General features: G+C 36.5%; 1 protein-coding gene across 1 annotated transcript in view; it reads right to left on the reverse strand.

Annotated features, from left to right (window-relative positions):
- The window catches only part of SDCCAG8 (SHH signaling and ciliogenesis regulator SDCCAG8), a gene marked incomplete at its 3' end in the record, with an annotated part of 219,519 nt that overhangs the window by 187,228 nt on the left and 10,076 nt on the right, over positions 1-22,215 (reverse strand). The window contains exons 3-4 of the mRNA XM_084254497.1: positions 21,783-21,921; positions 6,757-6,909 (exon numbers count right to left, since the gene is read on the reverse strand). Coding sequence (XP_084110623.1) covers positions 6,757-6,909; positions 21,783-21,921 — 292 coding nt within the window. The remainder of the gene's footprint in view (positions 1-6,756; positions 6,910-21,782; positions 21,922-22,215) is intronic.

Consider the following 22,215-nt stretch of genomic DNA (forward strand, 5'->3'; position numbering starts at 1 on the left):
CTGATTGAAATAACAAATTTAGAGCCCAATGCAACTGTGGACTATTAGTGAAGATAATAAATTCACAGCAAATACTAATCATTGGGGAATGACTCAAAACCTGTCTAAGTAGAAGATACACATTCCTAGATTTTTTCACGCAAACAAGATTTTAAAAAGAGAGGAAAATAAATAAAAGAAAGAAAAATCTGAAAGTCTCATAGCATTCCTTAAAGTTTGTAAAGCAAGAATGCTTTAATGACAGAGCAATACTATGATTAATTGTTCAGTTTCTCTGTTAGACTAAGTTGCTGTAACTGACAGTGTGATGTACATTCTCCCGTTTAATACTCTTGGAAACGGAATTATATGGGATCAATTTTCAGTTGAACAAAATGAGATTCAGAAAATTAAGTAACTTCTATGAGTTCTTGCAAGTTAATTAATAAAAATTAAAGCTGGGTTTTATATTCAAATCTGCTCCTACTAACATGAAGGTTCAAGAAATCTATCCAGTAAGGCTACTCTCTTTCTATAGAGTAAGAATGATAATTGCCACAAGTTAAAATTTATTAAATGTCCATTCTAAACTAGGCATTATATTAGAACCTTCAAGACATTATATCATATAATCCTATCAAGTCCTTGAAGTAGATCAAATTCAATTTTTTACTCCTCTGAAATTTAGGGAGATTAAATGAATTGTTTTAGGTCACAAAAAGATCAATTGAATTCAACTCTAAATCCTTTTACTGAAAAGCCACTTTCTGCCATTTCCTTGTGAGAGCATTTGCCTCAGTACTAGGACTACTTTCATGCTTTATTCATACATCTTTATTTAGAGTGGGTCCTTTAGATTAAAAATCAGCCAAGTGTAAGTAGAGGTCAAAGGAATGACTAAACTCACAAATACATTGTATTTCTGTCACCACCTTTATTCATGAAGTAATTGTCAATATAAGAAAGAGATTCTTTTGGAGTCCAGCAAAACAGCCACAGAGTGAAGACATTGGTTCAACTATTTATTCCATAGACTCACAACTAAATTACAACAGGACAAAGTCAATAACCCTGAAAGTAAAAGGTATGACTGTATATCAGAGCAATGGTCTGGCAGATAGGAGCAGGAAATACCATTAATTGAATTGTGTTCACAGATATAGTGGGGCAGAAAAACCCACAAGAGCAAAGAGTGGTTGCTTCTGAATCCAGTACAGTTGCTAACTCAGGGACACATACCCTCCATATCCTCTTCAGAGACTTTAGAGACCTATCACTGTCCTGGATAAGTAGGTAAACAGAGTTGGCAGCTAAACAGAGGGTACACTACCAGATGTCTATATGAGCAGGAGTACAGAGTGATGACTACTGATTTGCCCCTGAGGATCCCAATATGGAGCAGCTAATAAACAGAAAAGAAATTACCACAACCGGCACCGAAATACAAAGGACTATAAGAGATTATTCTGAACAATGATAAACCAATAAATTTGATAACCCTGAAGAAATGGACAGATTTCTTGATCAATATTGTCTATCATAACAAAACCAAGAAGAAATAGAGGTGCTAAATAAACTGATCACAAGCATGGATATTGGAACAGTAATAAAACAATCCCCCCCACCCAAAAAAAAGCTGAAGGGCAGACAGCTTCACAAAAAAATTTTTTTGAACCTTTAAAGAAGAACTTATGCCCATCTTGCTCAAATTACTTTTAAAAATCCAAGAAGGGGGAACACTCTCTAACACATTTTATGATGCTAATATCACCTTAATACTGAAACCAGAAAGAGATAACACAAGAAACTGATACATCAATTTCCCAGCGAACATTGATACAAAAATCTTCAACAAAATACTAGCAAATCAAAGTCAACAATATATCATAGGGGTTTGGGTACATCACAATCAAGTGGGATTTATCCCATGGATACAAGGATGGTTTAATATACATAAATCAACCAGTGCAATATATTAACAAAATAAAAGGTATGCATCAAAGCAGAGCACAAAATAAACATACAAAACCCATAGCATATTTATGTACAAAAAATTAATGTGAAGAAAAGAATTCCATTTGCAATTGCTCCCAAAAGAAAGAAATACCTAGGAATTCACCTAACCAAGGAGATAAAAGACCTATAAAATGAGAACTACGAGATACAATTAAAGGACCTAGATGGTGACATAATAAGATGGGAGGACACCCCATGCTCAGGAGGGGCAGAATATAAAAGAAAAAATACAAAATTTATGATATTCTAAATGATATTCAACTTTATCCAAGGTGACATGAAAAATTTTTAATGTAAGAGACTGATATATTGATATCTTCATTTTAGCAAGGTCATTTTGACTGTGGTTTAGAAAACAGATGGGATGGAGGTGAGACTGGAAGTAAAGAGATGACTTGCGGTTCCAGGAATCATTCAGTGGTAAGATATGGGGAGCACCATGATGGAGAGACAGGGAAATATAAAATTCCTAGGGACCTGAATCTCTAGAACTTGGTAACTTTATGACATATGGGTGAGGGAGAGGGAGAAGACAGAAAACAGCAGGATTTCTGAGTTGGGTAAGTGGTTCCACTGGGAGAGGGATCATGGAAGTGAGGCTAGTTTGAGAACTCACTAGATAGCTAAGAATCACTTTAGCTAAAGATTTAGATAGCTAAAGATTTAGGTATCAACACTATATATGGTATTAAAGCCACTATAGTGCTAAAGAGATCGCAATTCATAATTCTCTGATAAATTCCAGAAACTTCTTCCTCCCTCATTGTCTCAAAGGCACTTTAAATTCACAGCAACATAAAAGACACACATAATCATTCCCCCAAATCAAGAACATAGCCTCAGGAAATCAAGGAAAGATTTTAAGAATATGAACTAAAAAATAGTTACTAACTACAACAAAAGAAGGTTTCAGTGAACATAGCAGAGGTAATTAAATTTCTGGCTATGGACAAAAATGTTGAAATGCAATGGGATGAAGAGTGAATAGGAGGTAAGAAAATAAAGATAAGTATGGACAAAACTTCTAATAACTTGACTATTAATGGGAAGAATAAGAAGGGTTATGGAATTACTGAGGTGGCTTTCAACCTTGGCTGTAAATTGGAATCATCTGGGCAACTTTAAACTGATACCCATTCCTACCCTAAGATATTTCGATGCCATTTGTTTGGTATGTCGATGAGGTGATGCTAATTTTTCAGATATTTGGATAGCCAAGATGGAGAACCAATAGATCAGAAGACTATTCTTTAAACATTTGAGAGCACTTTTCTGATCATAAGAGGCTGAATGATGGAAAAATTAAAGATTCAGAGATAATGAGGTCCCTGAGGTAGTGGAAAAGGTTGGGACCCAGAGCAAGCAGAAAAGATTAGCATCACACCTCTTCCATTCTGACAGGGTTAGGATGCAGGTGACAATTTATTTTAAGGCAGAGATGAGGAGAAGATAAATAGTTGAGGTGGGTACCACCTAGAGGTGTCCATTTTCTTTGTTAGATAAGTAAGGATCTCTTTTGAGCATGAGGGGAATGGCAATAATGTAGGGAATTTGAGGAGAATAAAAGTAATTCAAAAAAGTCCTTGAAAAATGGTTGCAACATTCCATCACTTCCGACCTAGAGTGCAATTATTATCTCCCATCTATCCCAGGCATTTATTGTTTTCCTTCCAATCATCTATTAATGAATCATTTATAAATGGCATCATAACACTTCCCAGTTTAATGCCATCCAGTGGTTTTCCATCACTTTTGGTATAAGATTTAAAATTCTTCACATGAATTTTTAGGCCATGCATGATTTGATCTTTGTATACTTCTCTGAACTCATATTCCACTACTCTGTCCCTTACTTTCTATGTTTCAGCCATCTGGGCCTTCTCTAGCTTCTTAGTAAGTATGATGCTTTCTACTAGCTTTAAAGTCTTAGGAGTATTGTTTTCCCAGGTCTGAAACTCTTTTCTCCTCAATTCTTCATCCAATGACTGCTACACTGCTACATAGCCCTTTCAAATCTCATTTTCAAAGTCTTTTCCTTAGCATAATCTTTCACAACTGCCTAGACTAGTTCATATTTGTCTGTTTATATTCTTATAGTACTCTACACTATACTTTCATGTATTTATCACAATGACAATTAAAAACGTATCTATAGAAGTATGTGTCTAATTTCTACTTCTCCTGCTAGTGTATAAGCTTCATGATGTATTTGTGCTGGTCCTGTAACCAACCACATTTCTAGGCTCTCCAATTTATATCTATGAATGGGAATAAGAGGAATGCATAGGAGGGTTACTAGAAAACACAAAAAGAACAGTAGATACTGAAGACGATGAGTAGTGTCAATGAAGTCAACTGCAAGGTTGTGGGATTTTCACAAATTGAGATCACCAATGACGGGAAGAAAAGACAAATGATTAGATTGGCCTATAGCAGGGTTTTAACGGCACAATTTTTTTTTCAGGCAGTGATTTTTTTAAATTTATTTTTTCTTTTAATTTTTAATTTTTTACATCATTAGTCATTTTTAAACAATATGTGCTTGCCCCCACCCCCCTTAGAATTTCCTTCACCAATGCACCTGTGCACCATCAACACAGACCCTTGTGCTCCTTCCTCCCTGCCTCTGATCCCTCGGCCTCCTCCTCCCCTGTAGTATGTCTCTGGTTTATAATTGTCCAGTTTTGCTTTGTGTGTTATGTATTGTTATTATTTTTACACTGATTTGGTTCCCCTATATTCCTCCTATAAGTGAAACCATCCAATATTTTTCTTTTTCCTTCTGACTTATTTCACTGAGCATAATTCCTTCTAGCTCCATCCATGTTGCTGCGAATAGTATGAGTTTCTCTCTTCTGATTGCTGAACAGTATTCCATTGTGTATATATACCACATCTTCTTGATCCAGTCATCTATTTTTGGGCATTTGGGTTGTTTCCAGGTTTTATCTATTGTAAATACTGCTGCAATAAACATAGGGGTACAGGTGTTCTTTTGAATCAATGTTTTTGAGTCCTTTGGGTAGATCCCTAGGAGTAGAATTTCTGAGTCATATGGTAGCTCCATTTTTAGTAGACTGAGGAACCTCCAGACAGCTTTCCATAGTGGTTGGACCAGTTTGCACTCCCACCACATCCTTTTTCACCACATCCTTGCCAACATTTGTTGTTGCTAGTTTCTTTTTTTTGATATGTGCCATTCTAACTGGTGTAAGGTGGTATCTCAATGTGGTTTTGATTTGCATTCCCCTGATTATAAGAGACATTGAACATTTTTTCATATGCCTAACAGGCACAATTTTTAAGAAATAATATAAAGACAGGAAAGCTTATAGTAAATGTCTCATTACCCATAGAGTTAAAACACACTGGGGAGCCTCCCTGGTAGTGCAGGCAGTTGAACACAGTGCTGTGAAGCTGTGTGCAGCCTCGGCAGCGTGGGTTCAATCCCGGCCAGCTGGGGAGATACCCACATGGTGTGCAGACCTCTCCTGTCTCGCCTGCTGCTCCCCTCAGCAGTGTATTTCAGTCAAGCTGCCTGTTCTGTTCCCTGCTCTGTCTCTGGTGAATCCTCTCACCCTCCCACACATCTGGCCTGTACCCTAGTCCTTGTATGCATGAACAAATAAAATAAATCTTTAATTAAAAAAAAAAAAACTCACTGGGCTTAATATGTGACTTTTCTTTACACATACTCAGACTTGCACATTACCTTGCACATAGAAGATACCCTGTGATACTAAATGAGTTAATAATCACTGGAATATTATAATTACACAGCATTTAGGTTACATGCCCTATTTTTAAAAATATGTTGCTTTGGTTACTTCATAGACCACATATGAATCAACTTTAAAGCAAGGTTGTGCCTACTTTAAAGCAAGGTTCCACTCAACTCTGTTTTCTAGTTTGTTACTGTTTTTTCACTGTCCATTTCATGTCACTTATTCCTTTTGCCCTTCAGTTCTCTCTTCCAATTATTCATCTGGTTATAGTCATTATTTATAATGTAATTTGTTAGAACTAATTTTGCACAGTGCATATAATCTCTTCTATGTGGTTATTCAGTTTCTTACAAGTGATTTATCTTTGACAATTAATCCAGGGATGAAGCGGGGGATGTGTAGCAATCTCTCCTTGACATAACAGAAGTTGAAATAAAGTCTGAGTATCTGAAGACCAACTACTCTCCTCTGACAAACATGAGAGAGGGAATCAATCAGAAAGCCATGACCGGGCCTCCCCTGATGGCGCCGGCGGATGAGCACAGTGCTGTGAAGCTGTCCGCAGCCTCTGCAGTGCCGGTTTGATTTCGGCTGACTGGCGAGGGTCTCACATGGTACAACAGACCTCTCCTGTGGCACCCGCTGCTCCCCTCAGCAGTGTATTTCATCAGTCTGCCTGTTCTGTTCCCCGCTCTGTCTCTGGTGAATCCTCTCACACTCCCGTGCCTCTGGCCTGTACCCCAGCTCTTATATAAAAATAAATAAATCTTTAAAAAAAAAGAATGCCATGATCAAAGTAAATATCATAACTTCATAATAAGACTCTGATTATTTTACTTGAGGAAGCCAGACAATATAACTTTTATTGAGAAATACATGAAAAATAGAAATATTTTATAGGCTCTTAGTTATAAGAAATTTGACAAGGTTTTAAAATGTAAAATTCTTTCAAGAATTGCAACCTAGAAAATCATTAATGACATTACCACAAACATTTTTTTCTGCAAGGTGGATAACACACTAGATTCTTAAGTACCTTTGATCCCATGTCCTCCTTTTCTTTCTCGGTTTCTTTCTTCATCATCTCTTTCTCAAAGGCCCTTTTCTCTTGCTGAGATGCAAGTTCTTTTTTAAGTCGCTCTGTCTGTCTCTCAAGTTCACTCTTCAACTGCTTACACTGCATTAAAGCCTGCAAAAACAGAGTGAAATGGGAGCTTGGAATTTGGGGAAAAATAAGAGGAAATGAGACAATTAATCCTTACTTTTTTATTAAAATAGTTAAAACTTCCTGCAATGTCCATTGAAATAATTTTATATTTGTTTGTCAACCCCACTCACTGATCTAAAATGGTATTCAAAGATAACATTTATTTACATATTCACTTTTCATAATTAGGGCTGTATTAACTAATCAACTAAGAAAATTCAGATACTGGATCTTGTGAGAGGCACAGATGAATCAGAATTTTGAAAAGGAATGAGAAAAATGAAGTACTCTAGTACTTTCAATTATGTATATGTTTATACAATATGAAACACATAAGTATCCAATTTATCTGAATTTTTATTTGCTCAATGTTAAAATTATTTGAATATTTTGAGTAACTGTCAAAACTTTAAAATGAAATAGCAAATGTATTATAACACATAGGTATCTATTTTTAACATTATGTAATATACAAATCTGCACAAATAGTTATTTAATACTAATTTAGTTCACTCCCCTTACATATATAACTAATAAATGTTTAGATAAGGAGAGTATTTACTCAAAACAGTATTTATTACCTAGTGTGAAAAATGAGAATTTTTCATCTGCTATTTCTGATCATTTAAAAGTCCTAATTGCCCTGTTCTTTGAATTTTCCATTCTATGTTGTAAGTAAAAAAAAAAAAAAAAAAAATCTGTGACTTCCTTTTGATTAAATTTACAATACTCTAATAATAAACTGTCACTTCAAAATCACACTTATAAGGAAAAATCCCCATCAAATTAAGGTACTTAAAGAAGATCTGAGTCATTTCTCTGGTGTCTTAATCTTATTCGAGGGCTACCTCACCCAACCTCTATTTTCCCCTGAATTGTTAGAAAGAAATCCAAGTCTCATGTGACTTATATACTGTGTGATTACAAATTTGACAGATTTGTTGCTACCAGAGATGCAAATGGTCTTATTAAGCACTGAGTTTTATGCATAGTTATGCTTCCCTCTGGTGAAAGCTATAATAAATACAGACAATAAATCTGGGATATGTGAGTGTTCCTCCTTCATCTGGAAAGCATTAAATCCAAATTCCTCTAACACGTTTTGAAAGTTTCTGTATTACTAGACATGAGAAACATGAGGTATGAGGTTTTAAAATTCAATTGTCTCAGATTAATTTATAAGCAAAAACAATGACTAAAAAATAATTCTCTTAGAGAATTAATCCCAAGTCCAATTCTGGTTGAGAATGTTTAGAAGACAAATCTTTAATTAGATTTTAAAAGAGATGAAAAAGCATGCTTTTCTATAATTTTAGTCCTTGGAAATTGAAATATGAATTAAAGACTTTTGTGCTTCAAAATACAATTGTTTCTGTGAAAAATATTTTATATGAACATAAATAGCAGTGTTCTTAATTTCACTGATATAATGAATACTACTGGTATGAAAGAATAAAATGACTATTGAATATAAGCTAACATATGTAGTCAGAAGGTTTTAATTGAACATAAATTCAAGAGTCAACACTGTTAAGGGTAGGAACAGTAGAAGGGGTGGCTGAAAGACAAAAAGATCGGGGCAAAAGTGATCAATTCAAAGAATTCAATAAATTCTAGAACAAAGACAGTAAGTATATGATGATGATGACTGGATAAAAGGCCTAGTGCCAAGATGATATAAAGAAAAAAATATAAATAATAAATTCTAAAACAATGAACAAATCTATACCTGAAACCTTGGTTTGCACCACTAATAGGTGATAGCTAGTAAATGAAATTCAATAAAGAATCACTAAATAAAACGATTACAATAAAATTTGTTACTAATGAGCATTGGTGTGTGACTAATGATTCCTTATAAAATAGCATTTACTTATTTTTTGTATGTCTAGTCACAATGAAGAAAATGTTAAGGCTTAATCACAGTTGGAATTAGAAAAGAAATTTGATCTTTTTTAATCATTAATTTATTATTTATTAACAGATTAATTTATTAGCCAAAAATTAGTTTCTAAAGAACTACTAATTTTTTAATTTAAATTTTATTTTTATATTCCCCATACAATTTCAACCCCCTTATTTTGACCCCAAGCCCTCCTTTCCCAACCCCCACCCCCAAATGGAAATCAAAACTACAATGAGATACTATCTCACACCAGTGAGAATGGCACATATTAAAAAAACTAGCAACAACAAATGTTGGTGAGGTTGTGGAGAAAAAGGAACTCTCCTGCAATGTTGGTGGGAGTGCAAACTGGCCCAACCACTATGGAGAGCTGTGTGGAGATTTCTGGACCTACTAAACATAGAGCTTCCAGATGATCCAGCAATTCCACTCCTAGGTATTTACCCAAAGGACACAGAAACATCAATTCCAAAGAGCACCTGCACCCCTATGTTTATAGCAGCACTATTTACAATAGCTAAGCTTTGGAAACAACCCAAATGCCCAAAAAGAGATGACTGGATCAAGAAGATGTGGTACATATACACAATGGAATATTACTCAGCATTCAAAAAAGATAAACACATGCAATTTGTAGCAACATGGATGGAGTTGGAAGGGATCATGCTCAGTGAAATAAGCCAAAAGGAAAAAGAAAAATACCAGATGGTCTCACTCATAGCAGGAATCTAGAAAACTTAAATAAGGGAATAGGAAAAAGAATAACTATAAGAAAGAAAATACCAAAATCAGAAATTTGATCTTTTTAAGATCTCTTTCTTACAATGGATCTCAAAATCTGGAAGACAAATATTTGTACATTATTTCCACTAAATTCCGGGGCTCCCTTTCTGAGTGTACAATATATTCAAGTTGATTCAGTAATTCCTGATTATAGTTATCTAAGCATTCAGTAAAAGCATAATTGAATTCTCAAAGCCTGGGTTAATAAAGGGGCAATTAAAATTAACTGATAGATATTCATAGGTGACCCATTAATTTTGGGCCTGCAATTGTCATTTCTTCTATTAGTTCCCAAGACAGTAGCTTTCCCCTTTACCTTTCTTGGTGGGAATAGAAGTAGGTCTTAGGAAACTAGGGAATTATACTTTTCTCCCACCCAATATAATCAGTCTTCAAAGGACCTTTTTCTGGGAAATTCCTTTATTTGCGGTCATTTTATGCTGGCCACATTAACACATTTTTAAAAACATTATTTAGGGGACTTGATATCCCTAGTCCTAGTTTTAGTAAACCAAAGACTATGTTTAATATCTTTAGTGGGTTTGAAACATTTTCTAAAACATATAGTCAACTCAATTTTTAAAATAGGAAACCTATATTAGGAAACATAAAAGTCCTTCAAAATTGCTAGGATTAGGTTTCTAGTAACCTTTGTGATGAAATTAGTGATTAAATAATTAAACATTTCATGAGAAATACAGAGTTCATACTTATGCATGCAAATTTTAAAACTTATAAAAATGTATGTTTACAAAATAAAGCTTACAGAATAAAAATGACTATGAACACATTTTAAACACTTACCAATAATGCAAACAATTAATTTTTAATTTATAAAAAACTTACTAGAATCTTGGTATACTCCTAAGTCCTGTTTTCAGTATATTTGACTTGTAAATGTTTTGATGAAAGATAATATACATATCAAGAAATATTATTTTCTGACTGTGCCTGCAATCAAATATTCAATGCATTTTTTATTTTCTGTTTTAATTCAGATTTCTAATTTTGACTTTCTGATTCTGCTGTACTACAAGAAAAGAATAATTTGTACAACTATAAGGGAAAAACATCGGGGGATATTTGTTCAATCTATTCATGGGGTTGCTATATTAAAAATAATTTTTTCAGCAAGTTATCTTATTATAACTTGCTAAAGGTAACTTCATGCTGAAGTCATAATTTTCCTTAAATAGAAGGAAATTTCCATATATTTCCATAAATTTCCATAAATAGAAAGAGGCAGGTCTAAGGCCTTGATAACACTTTCATCTTATAGCTGTTCAAGACAACACTATGAAAGCTTTTATTTTTCAATTGTCACTTCCAGGTCATTTTTTTTTTCTCTTTTAAAATTATTGTCAATTGTAATAACTCATAATTTTCAAAGACAATGAAAACATTTATTGAGCATTTACTATGCATCAGATACTTTCTTAAATAGTTTGTAAGCATTAGATTACTTAACACCCTCACTAAAATTTATGTGGCTCTTATTATTCAGTTGAAGAAACTGAGGTTGAGACATTATAGTAACCGTCCAGATTACAGACCTAGAAAGTGGCAGAGCAGTTTTCCATAACTGAATGTATGCACATCATTGTATTTTCTAAAGTTATAGATTGATATTATTATAAAATCCTCAGATGTTTTCACTGCCACTATAAATGTAGACAAATATAATTCTTTCTCCTTATTTAGTATGCAATATGCAAAATGGAACACTAGATGGCAACAAATGTCAAGGAACCATAAAAACAAAGTAACCATTTCATAGCCCCTAAATAGTTGATTTTAAAATTTAAATTCATGTGCCAACTTACTTTTCATGCTCAGAAGAAAATAAAGCTAATGTTTCATTGTATCTTGGAAATAAAAACGACCAGCCCTACAAAACTACTGGATTAGACTATAATTTACAGTAGATTTCATGCTGATTCCTTTCATGCTTTCTAGCATTGCTCCTATACCTTCCTCTCCTGTCTTCATTAAGCACCAATACATGTTAAATGGAGGGCCTAGGAATGTGGTTAGTCACAGGACCAATGCAATTTCCTTATAAAGCTTGCAGAGCAGTGGGAAAGTAGATATTAGACATTTTCATAAATGACTACAATGTGCTCATAAGTGAATTGAAAGCTATCAGGGTAGACAATTGTTTCAAAAGGTCTTTCAGTGAAATTACGGTGGTAAGTTAGTAAATTTAAGTGAAAGATGATTTATTGAAGGCTGTTTTTGCTGTTCATTAAATAAAATAACAGCTATAGATAGGGCTAGGGAGAAAAATAGTAGAGAAGACAAAAGTTACAAGAAAGGTGGGATGATAAATTGCTCAAGATCCCTGAAGCCCCTGTAGTAGGGGATATAAGGAACTTAGAGAAAAAGACTCATCTTGGGAAGACATCAAGATAAGCAAGAAAAAGTGAGTAGAAGACAGATATACGCCAAAAGAAAGAGTTAAGGAGATGCTTGTCAGCTGCTTACCATCACAGAAGAATATATCATCTATTGGGAGTGAGGTGTTAAGATTGGAACTGATTAATGAAGTATATAAGTATGCAAAGAAAAGAACTGTTGAACAGAACTATCAGCGTGCAAAGGAAATACCTCAGGCTGGCAAATAATGAAACAAGTTATCAGACAGACTGACAAAGACAAAAGCCAAAAAGAAGTTTAATGATAACATGTGTATCTCCTGTAAACATGGGAGAGACCCAGCATGCCTAACTCATTCACATAGCTTTAGATACCATCTTAAATAGTTGAGCTAAGAAAGGAGAAGTTGGAGACCATATAGAAGGGGTGGAGGGGGAAGGGGCTTAGTGGAGTTGGAGGAAAAGGGAAGATCAATTAGGGAATTTATAAGAAAAGCAAGCAAGCAAAAGGCATGCAGATTAAATTCTGCTTTCTCTCTGGACAAAAGATAAAATTAGGTCTTCCCGAGGGAGAGATCCTTATGCTGAGAAGTTTATATCCAAAGCAACCCACAGCCTCTCCCTGAAATCAAGCTTATGTCAAAAAGTTCTATTTGGGGGTTGTAGATTTTTGCTTATACTGAAGGTGACCAGTATTACTCTCCTGTGGAATTTGTTCAATGGTTTTTTCTTTTGTAATTAATTTATTTTTAACTAAGGTAGTATTGTGGTATCCCCACCAGGTATTACCACTGTAGTGCACCCACCATAAATCACCCATATTTCACTGCACCACACACTGTGCTTCCTTCCCTTTTTGTTCTTACCTCTCCCCTAGCCCTTCCTTCCCTCAGTGACTTTCTTAAATGGCTTTCAGCAATGACTAAAGGTTGCAAAGTAAGATAGAGAAAAATAATGTGTGGTTGGGTTTAACCTTCACTGAATGTTGACAAAGAATGTAACCTGGAAAGGTAAGAATAAAGGAATTATAAAGTATTACTGAGAAAAGATTGCAATTCCCTTAGTAGATATTCAGTGAATACTTACTATGTAGAAATAAGCAATAATAAAACAATTTGCTAAATGCCATAATGAGGAGTGAGGGCAATCCATTCCTCAAGGGCGATTTGGTAATGTCTGTAGACATCTTTGGTTGTTGGAACTTGGGGGAGGGAGGTATGCTACTGGAATCCAGTATGTAAAGGCCAGAAATGCTGCCTAACATCATCCAATGTTCAGAACAATCTCAAAACAAAGAAGTGTATAGCCCACAATGTCAGTGCTGCAAAGTTGAGAAACACTTCTATAAAGGCATAAAAGGTACAACAATTCTATACATGGAAGATCAGAAAATTTCTGGAGAAGGGATCATGTAAGCTAGGACATGAAGGATGGGAAATGTATCCAGACAACAGAGTGAGTAAGAGTTTGTATGGCAGGCACAAAGACTCTGATGACAAAAGCATAGCATAAGCAGGGAGATTAACAACCACTACCACAGCCACCATTTATGAAGGAAACATTTCATATTAATTTCTATAGGATAACTAATATACACTTTATTTTTTTTTCTTGTATGGCATTTATTAGAATGGCATTTGTTTAGCATACATAACTTAAATATATATCATGCAGTGCATAATCAATATTTACTTTTTAAAATTTTTAATTTTTTAATTTTATACATTTTTACATCATTTTCCACTTTTGCACAATGTATGCATTTTCACCTTGGTTATAGTCCCCATACAATTTCCACCCCCCTTGTTTTGATCCTATTCCCTCCCCCCCACCACCCACGTAGTGTTTCTCTGGTTTATAGTTGCTTGCTGATTTGGATTTTTAGTTTATTATATTTAGTCTTTTTCCTGGTCCCTTATTTAGATTTTCTAAATTCCTGCTATGTCTAGTTCTTTAATCCATTTTGAATTGGTTTTTGTGCATGATGTGAGGTAGTAGTCAAGCTTCAATCTTTTGCATGTAGTAACCCAGTTTTCCCAGCACCATTTATTGAACAAACTTTCTTTGCTCCATTGCATAGTCTTTGCTCCTTTGTCAAAGATTAGTTGACTGTAAATCTGTGTGTTTATTTCTGGATTTTCTATTCAGTTCCATTGATCCGTGTGTCTGTTCTTGTTCCAATACCATGCAGTTTTGATTACTATGGCTTTGTAGCATAGTTTGAAGTCTGGAAGTGATACCTCCATTCCCTTCTTTTTTTTTTTTTTTAGGAGACCTCTGGCTATTTGGGGTTTTTGGTGGCTCCATATGAACTTCATTGACATTTGTTCTATTTCTTTGAAGAACGTCACTGAAAATTTTATTGGAATAGCATTGAACCTGTAAATTGCATTTGGCAGGATGGCCATTTTGATAATGTTAATTCTTCCAATCCATGAGCAGGGGATGCCTTTCCATTTCTTTGTGTCTTCTTCTATTTCTTTTAACAGTGTTTTAGAGTTTTCTTTGTATAAGTCCTTTACCTCTTTTGTTAGGTTTATTCCCAAGTATTAGATTTGTTTTTTTTTTTTGTTTCAATGATAAAAGGGATGGTTTTCTTGATGATTTCTTCTTCAGATTTATTATTTGTGTATAGGAAGGCTACTGATGTCTGTTTTCAGAGATTATAATACTTGTCTGATATATTTTGGTGCTCCTTCATTTGGTGATTATAAATTAATGAGTGTTATGTCTTCATGATGTATCATCCCCTTGATCATAACGGCGTGACCATCTGGGTCTCTTTTTACCTTTTTTGAGTTTGAAATCTGTTTTATCTGATATAAGTATAGCTATTCCTGCCCTTCTTTTTTGGTCCATTTGCTTGTAGGATTGTTTTCCATCTTTTTACTTTCAGCCTATTTTTATCTTTTGTAGTTAAATGTGTTTCCTGGAGACAGTAAAAGGTTGGGTTTTGTTTCTTAATCCAGCCTGTGACTCTGTGTTTTTTTATTGAAGTGTTTAGTCCATTTACATTTAGAGTAAATATTGATATGTTAGCGTCTGTATTGGCCATTTTGTTTGTCTTTTCTCTGGGATAACTAATATATATTTTAAAAAGTAGTCTTTAGGAACAATTCTATGAATCAGATATTATTTCCATTTCACAGATGAGGAGAAACTGAAGTACAGAGAAGTAAATAACTTACCCTAGCATACACAAGGCAAGTAATACTGAAAGCTGAATCTAACTTTAGTTAAGCCCATGTCCAAACTCTAAAATTCACTGCCTTGCCAAGTCAGTGTTTGAGGACAGGGTATAAAAGGAGAGTACTAAAGACTGACACAGAAGGGGTAAAGGAAGAATAATCTGATAGACTGTATCAACATGTGAAGGAATTTGAGATTATACTGAAGGTAATGGGAAAATCACAGAAGGATTTTAAATTGCAAAGTCACATGATCAATCTACTTTTAAAAAATCAGTTCTGATGTAAAATATATATAAATAAAGTATATAAAAATTGAAAGAAGTCATTTCTGATTGCAGTGTGAGGAATAGAGTGAGGGAAGGGGGATCAAAGCATTGTAATTCACAACCAAGAGAGGCCTAAATAAGAAAGCTAACAATGGGGAAAGAATTTAAGAAAAGTTAAGAAATGAAGTGATTAGTTGGAAATTAAGCACAAAGGAAAGGACATGGACAACCGGGTTTCTGGTCAGGGAGTATTAGTGCTAGAGGAACAGTAAGGAGCAAATCCCCAGCCAGTGATGTTCTGAACAGACTCCACACTCATCTCCATGCCAACAAAATATCCTGGGATTACAATTCCCAGTTTGCTATGAGCTTGACTTCCTGAATTGAGGCCTGCTGGGAACTAGGGTGGAGTTAAGCAACCATGCTTGTTTTAAAACTGAACAAGTGTGCTCCTTCTCTTATTTCCTGCCTTGACTTGTAACCTGGTGTTTCAGTTCACAGTCAATTAAACTCTTAATTTCTCTCTCTCTCTCCCCACCCCTTCACACTCCCCTTGTAAATAAAACTTTATTTCTCTCTGTGAGTCTGCCTTCAGGTCTGCCTTCAGGTGTTCAGGCCCTAGCTCATAAGCTTGGGGTTGAGAACTCTCATCCAGGTCACCCCCACTTCCTCTGGAGTTGCCCTGTAACATTAGGGGACAAAGGGACCATTCAGTGAGTAGAAAACACAGAGTTTTGGAGGAGTAAACTTAATTGTAAAATTCATATTTAAATGGAAAGTGAAGAAAACCTGTCTGGTTACAAAAGATAGAGAGATATGAGAGAAAGCTGAAAAACTAGTCTGGAAAGAGAATACTGGGTATATTTAACTAGGTGATGGATGAAAAATCTGTAGTCAGAGAAAGCAGTTCCAGAGTCTGAGATCTAGATGCTTCAGGTCATGTGAGAGTTACATAAGGCAGAGTAAGGGCCAAAAGATTAGAATTAAAGTAGTCAAAATGTTGCATATATATTTTCAAAAGGATGTTGAAAATTTAACAGTGTAATTAAACTCCATAAAAAAGTAAGTTTCCATGTTTCCTGCCACACCTAATAAAGGTGGAGCTGAGCAGGGAGAAGCTGAAGAGAACTGGGAAGAGACCTGGAAGAAATCTGGAGGATTCATGGGAATCAGAAATATGTGAGGGAAAAGGGTACATTTGCTTCTCAGCTTTGGACTTGCACCAGGGAATGGGGGAACATGGAAAGAGACACATAAGAGACAATTGGAAGAGACTTAGGTGGGGAAGCTGGCAAAGGAATCATTACTTACACTTGTACTGATTTTTCTTTTTCTGTGGATTCCCTGCCAGAAGGTGTGTTTAACTTGAGGAAGGCTTTTGGACTTCAGTGGCATGCTTTGGACCAACCCTGTTTGGCTGGACATTAACCCATGAGGGAATGGATAATTTTGGGTGTTTTAGTGGAAAACTATTATCTTTCTTCACTTCTCTCTCTGCACACTATCTTATTAAAGTTCTTTCACACTAAGCATATGATTTGTCTTTATGCAGGGGATGGCAGAACCTCCTTAAAGTATGCAGGCTTCTGTCAAGGGGTGCCCCTCAGTCTGCATACTAATAAAACTTTAAGGCTGGTGAAAGAAGATAAGGTGAAGGATACTAAGAACTGAATGTTTGTGCCCCTCCAAAATTCATATTTTGAAACCTAACCTCCAATGTGATGGTATTTGAAGGTGGGTGATTACAGCTATAGTTTCAAAATCCTTGTTATTATATGCAACACATTGGTGTGTGGTACCCTCATGATCAGAATTAGTACCTGCATGAAAGAGGCCCCTGAGAGCTCCCTTGCCTTCTGTCATGTGGGGCACTGAGAGATAGCTGTTTATGAACCAGAAAGTGAGCTCTCATAAGACATCTAATCTGCCAGGGCCTTGATCTCAGTCTTTTCAGCATGAACTGTAAGGAACAAATATTTGTTGTTTACCCAGTCTATATTTTTGTTATAGCAGCCTGAATGGAGAAGATAAAGGGGAAAATGTTCAGATGCTAATGCTCTTAAAAAGCATCAACAACCCCACAATTGTTTTATAAACTAACATAACAAAACAGATGACATTTGGGCCTCCCTGTTGGCGCAGGCAGTTGAGCGCAGAGCTGTGGAGCTGTCCATAGCCTATGCAGTGCTGGTTCGATCCCCACCGGCTGTGGAGCAACCCACATGGCGCGGCAGACCTCTCCTGTCTCTCCCACTGCTCCCCTCAGCAGTGTATTTTGGTCAGTCTGCCTGTTCTGTTCCCCACTCTGTCTCTGGTGAATACTCTCACCCTCCCGCACATCTGGCTTGTAACCCCGGTTCTTGTATAAATAAATAAATCTTTAAAAAAAAGACTTTTTTAAAAAAAAAGTGTTATTAAAAAAAGTGTTTAATAGTATTCTCTAGATTGTTTATATTAAGATTAGGATGAGGAGAGACTAGATTTCAAAAAGTATTAGTAACTGACAGTAAATGTGAAGTTAAAAATTAAAAGCAAAGGCCTGAAAATGACAGTAAGGACTAAAGTGAATGCTGATTACCCCATCCTGGCTAGATAAGATGGAATCAGTACAAAGGTATTCACTGGAGGTTTTGAGGGTCATGATATCATCAATGGACAGCTATAGTTGAGTACAAATAAAAAAAAAAATAGAAGTGTTTGAGGAAACAATAAAATATTTAAGCGGATTTGGTCAGGACTGAGAGTAAGTTTTAGAAGTCAAGGGACATTAGCAATAATGTTAAGACAATGACTAAGAAAAGACCTAAGATAGAATTGAATAGCCCAATGTTTTAACAAAACACTGACACTGCTATATGGCTTGGGTCAATGTTAAACAAAAGAACTTTTTGTTATGGTAGAAATATTCTATATCTCTACTGTTCAATACAATAATCACTAGCTACATGTGGTTATTAAGCACTTGAAATGTGGGTAGTGTGTCTAAGGAAAATACAAATAACTTAATGGATTATAGTGTGACCCCTACATAAGGCAATGAATCACAAAAGTAACCTATTATTAAAAGGCCTAGAATACCATCTGAATCACTACATGTTAACTATTAATGTCACCACCATTAAGTATGGCTGATTTGTCATTAATATGTTAAATAAACATGTTAAGAAGGGACTACAATAGATACAGAATCATAACTAAAGATGCTACTAAATACAAAAATATTATTATCTATGGCATTTTGGGTATTCTCAAAATTTCCCATCTATAGAGAAAACTATGGATTTTTTTAAGGAGTATCTAAACCATTTTATTTTATTTCATTTTATTAAGAAATGGTTTTTCTTACAGAAAGCAGCAATATAGAATAACAAAGGTACCAGGAGACAGAAGCTAGGGAGGGGCAACACCAAAGAAGCTGGAAGTGGAGGCGGGGTATAAGGAGTGGCAAGCAGAGGGGGACTCAATTTACAGAAGTGGAGTTTGCAAAGCCCAAGAAAGATGCTTTAGAAAGTTTAGCTGAAGAGGATGGAGCAAATGGATCTTTTTCACTAAAGGGGGTCCCAGAGCCCCTTGTTATTTTGTAATGTGTCACTCCTGTCAGTCCCACAAGGCTGGAATGGAGGGAGGTATCAGAGAAGGTGGTGGAGGCTCAGCAAAGTCTGAGGAACCAAGCAGGCTCCGCTGGGCAGTTTTACTTTTAAAGGTATATTTCATAATTCTACCTCTCCAAAGAAGGAGATGAAAGGGCCAGAACTTGGGGGCTTTGAAGGTAATGATGGGGTTTTTCTGTGAAAGGGTCTGAGGTGAATGGGTCATTCTTTGCCTTTCTCAAAGTCATGGAGGCAGAACCTCTAAAGAGTCTCTTTGAAAGGGTCCCCTCCAAATGGATCTGTTGAAGTCATCTGTGTTCTGCAATGAGGTCACTCTGGAACAGGTCACCTTTAAAAGGATAGGCTCCTTTACATGAGTTGGATTTGAAGGTATCTTTAGCTTGGAAAGGATCTAAATGCAATTCTTGTGTGTTGTTGCTAAATAATGTCTTATTTTTGAAAGAATGGATTACAGCTCCCATACTGACCCTGTCTGTCAGGGAGTTGGCCTTGCTCAGGTCAGATTGGTTGGTCAGGCTGGTGCCTTGGGTATCAAGCACCTGGGAGAACTGCTTTTGGGCTTTCTAGTGTGTGTTTTGCAACTGGGAGAGCTTGTTTCTTGCCTGGTTGATTTTGTCTTGCGTGAATTTGAAGAACTTGATGATAGTTTCCAACTGGACCTCCCCAACCTGGAAGCTCTGCTCCAGCTGTGTTAATTCAATTCTGCACCATATTTAGCTTTGATTTGGTTGTCAGATCAAATTCCTGGAGCTTGAGGTTGGATTCCCGGGTCTTGATCTGGTCTTCAATGAGGATATCTTCTGGGTCTGGTCCTGGCATTTCTGCCTGGTATCGCTCAGCAAATAATGGAGCTTGGCTTTCTACTGGTTCATTTCATCCAGGTGGTCCTGATTCTGAACTTGCAGCTTTTGCAACTGCTTGTTTCCTTGTCTAGACAGTTTTATTATTTCTGGATGCCATTAGCTTTCTTACTGATGACCTCTTCTTTCTCTCTAACATCTTATTCCAGTATTTCTCTCTGTAACCAGGCAACCTCCTGACTTATGTCACTCCGCTCCTTCACACCACTGACCACCCCTGAGCCAGGATTACTGGAGCTTTCTTATATGGGTACACCTCTCTCTGAGTGTGGGACCAAGTTCAGTGATAGGAGTTGAAGGGGGAGGGGGTCAGTGTTCTACTGACCTGCTGAATGAAATACATAGCTAATATAAACTCATCTTTGCTTAATCTCCCCATTTGCTGGTACCAGCCAGGGCCAATAAGTGTGCTGGAAGGTTCTGGGTTAGGCCAGCATGCATGATCTCTTTCACCCCCTGGCCACTCATGTTTCTGTCTAGGTCCAGCTTAGTCTTCAGGAACAGCTTGTCAAACCACATATTGTCTGCCACTGACTGTTCACTGTGGGCTATGCTACTTGATGCTGCACTATGGAGACAAGGTTCCAGGCTGCTGGAAAGGCATGGCACACAGGCTGCCTTTCAGTGGTATACTGGCTGACAGTTTAGGAACAGTCTCCAGAGCACTTTGTTCTTTCTCTTGAAGGGGGCATGAGGAATGGAGGCAGAAGGGAGGGTACAGGCTTGGAACACTAAGTGCATCACCTGAGGAATCTTATATTTGTCCAGACACTGCCTATGCTGTCAAGAGGTAGGTTGGTGGGCCTCCCTGGTGGTGCAAGTGGTTAAGCACAGCACTGTGAAGGTATTGGCAGCATCTGTAGCACAAGTTTGATGCCCCACTGGCCAGGGAGCTACCCCCATGGTGCAGCAGACCTCTCCTGTTCCGCCTGCTGCGTCCCTCAGCAGTGTATTTCAGCCAGTCTGCTTGTTCTGCTCCCCACTCTGTCTCTGGTGAATCCTCTGACCCCCCAACCTCTGGCCTATACCCCAATTCTTGTATGCATAAATAAATAAATCTTTTTTAAAAAAAAAAGAGAGGCAGGTTGGAGTTCATATGGACTGGCTTGACATTATCTCCAGAGAGCAAACCAGGCTTTCAAAGAGTCCATTGAGCATAGCCAGTTTGCTTCTGTAGACAGCAGTGTGATGATCAAAATGCTGCTAATTATCATGAAATTTAGGAGGTGGCATATTCAAATTCAGATTGCTCAAGGTAACTTCATGGCCACTCTGCTCACAAGCCACTTGTCTCAAGCAACAGAGAAACCCTGTTTGTCCAAGAACCCTTTATCATCTGGGTTGGCGAAGTCCCATATCTTCCCAAGAATATCTGAGCACCCAGACTTCTTCAGAAAAAACACTGCTGTACTTGTTCTCACTCTGCCCATGTATGCTGGATCTACCTGATATGTAAGGTTTATATAATGAACTTCCAGTGGGAATCTGCCAGACAAGGGGGATGAGTGCAGCAGCCATCTTCCAGAGGGAGCACATGGAAGTGATTATGGATATGAAAATATTCACAGCTTCAAAAACTATCAGCAAATAACAAGTTTAAGCACACAAGTCTCAAAATACCTTACCACATTGTACTACATTCTCTGAATAGTGATAAACAGAAGTGTTTGAGAAGGAGTAAGAATTCTCCAAATAGCAAATTTGTCTAATTCAGAAAAGTCAACATAACAGATTGGTATTCACTTTGTGTGGAAAGAGTTCAACTGAAAAAAGGAGTTTAGTTACAGAACAACAATCAAAGAAATACTCAGGGGAAAAAAGAGCAATTATGGCATGCTTTTATTTTAATTGTATTAGACTTGCCTTGTTTTTTTCAAAATTGGCTTCTTCAGTCATTTGCACAGCTCGTTTCACCTGCTTATAAGCACTTGCTTCTCTTTGCTGCACATCTGTCATGCTGCTCCTTATGCAAACTAGTACAGACATTAAGTCATCTCTTTCTCTGTCAGTACAAAAAGAACATTCACAACAAGAAACGATCGAACAATTATATATTTTTAAGTCAGGAAGAAAAATGCATTAATACACAGTAGAAGAGTATGAGTCAACATAGCACATATTACAACGCACACTATGGAGATCCTCTATCCTCATTTGGTGAGGGGCAGGCAGAAAGGCCATGCACATTCATGGCAAAACTGTATCTGTATGGGATAATAACCTATTGTGGGGAGGACTAGCACATGGAGGGTTGTAGTTTAAAGCCCATAAAACAGAAAATTAGTTTAATATAAAG

This window comes from Talpa europaea (genome assembly GCF_964194135.1).
Source record: "Talpa europaea genome assembly, chromosome: 14".
NCBI lineage: Eukaryota > Metazoa > Chordata > Mammalia > Eulipotyphla > Talpidae > Talpa > Talpa europaea.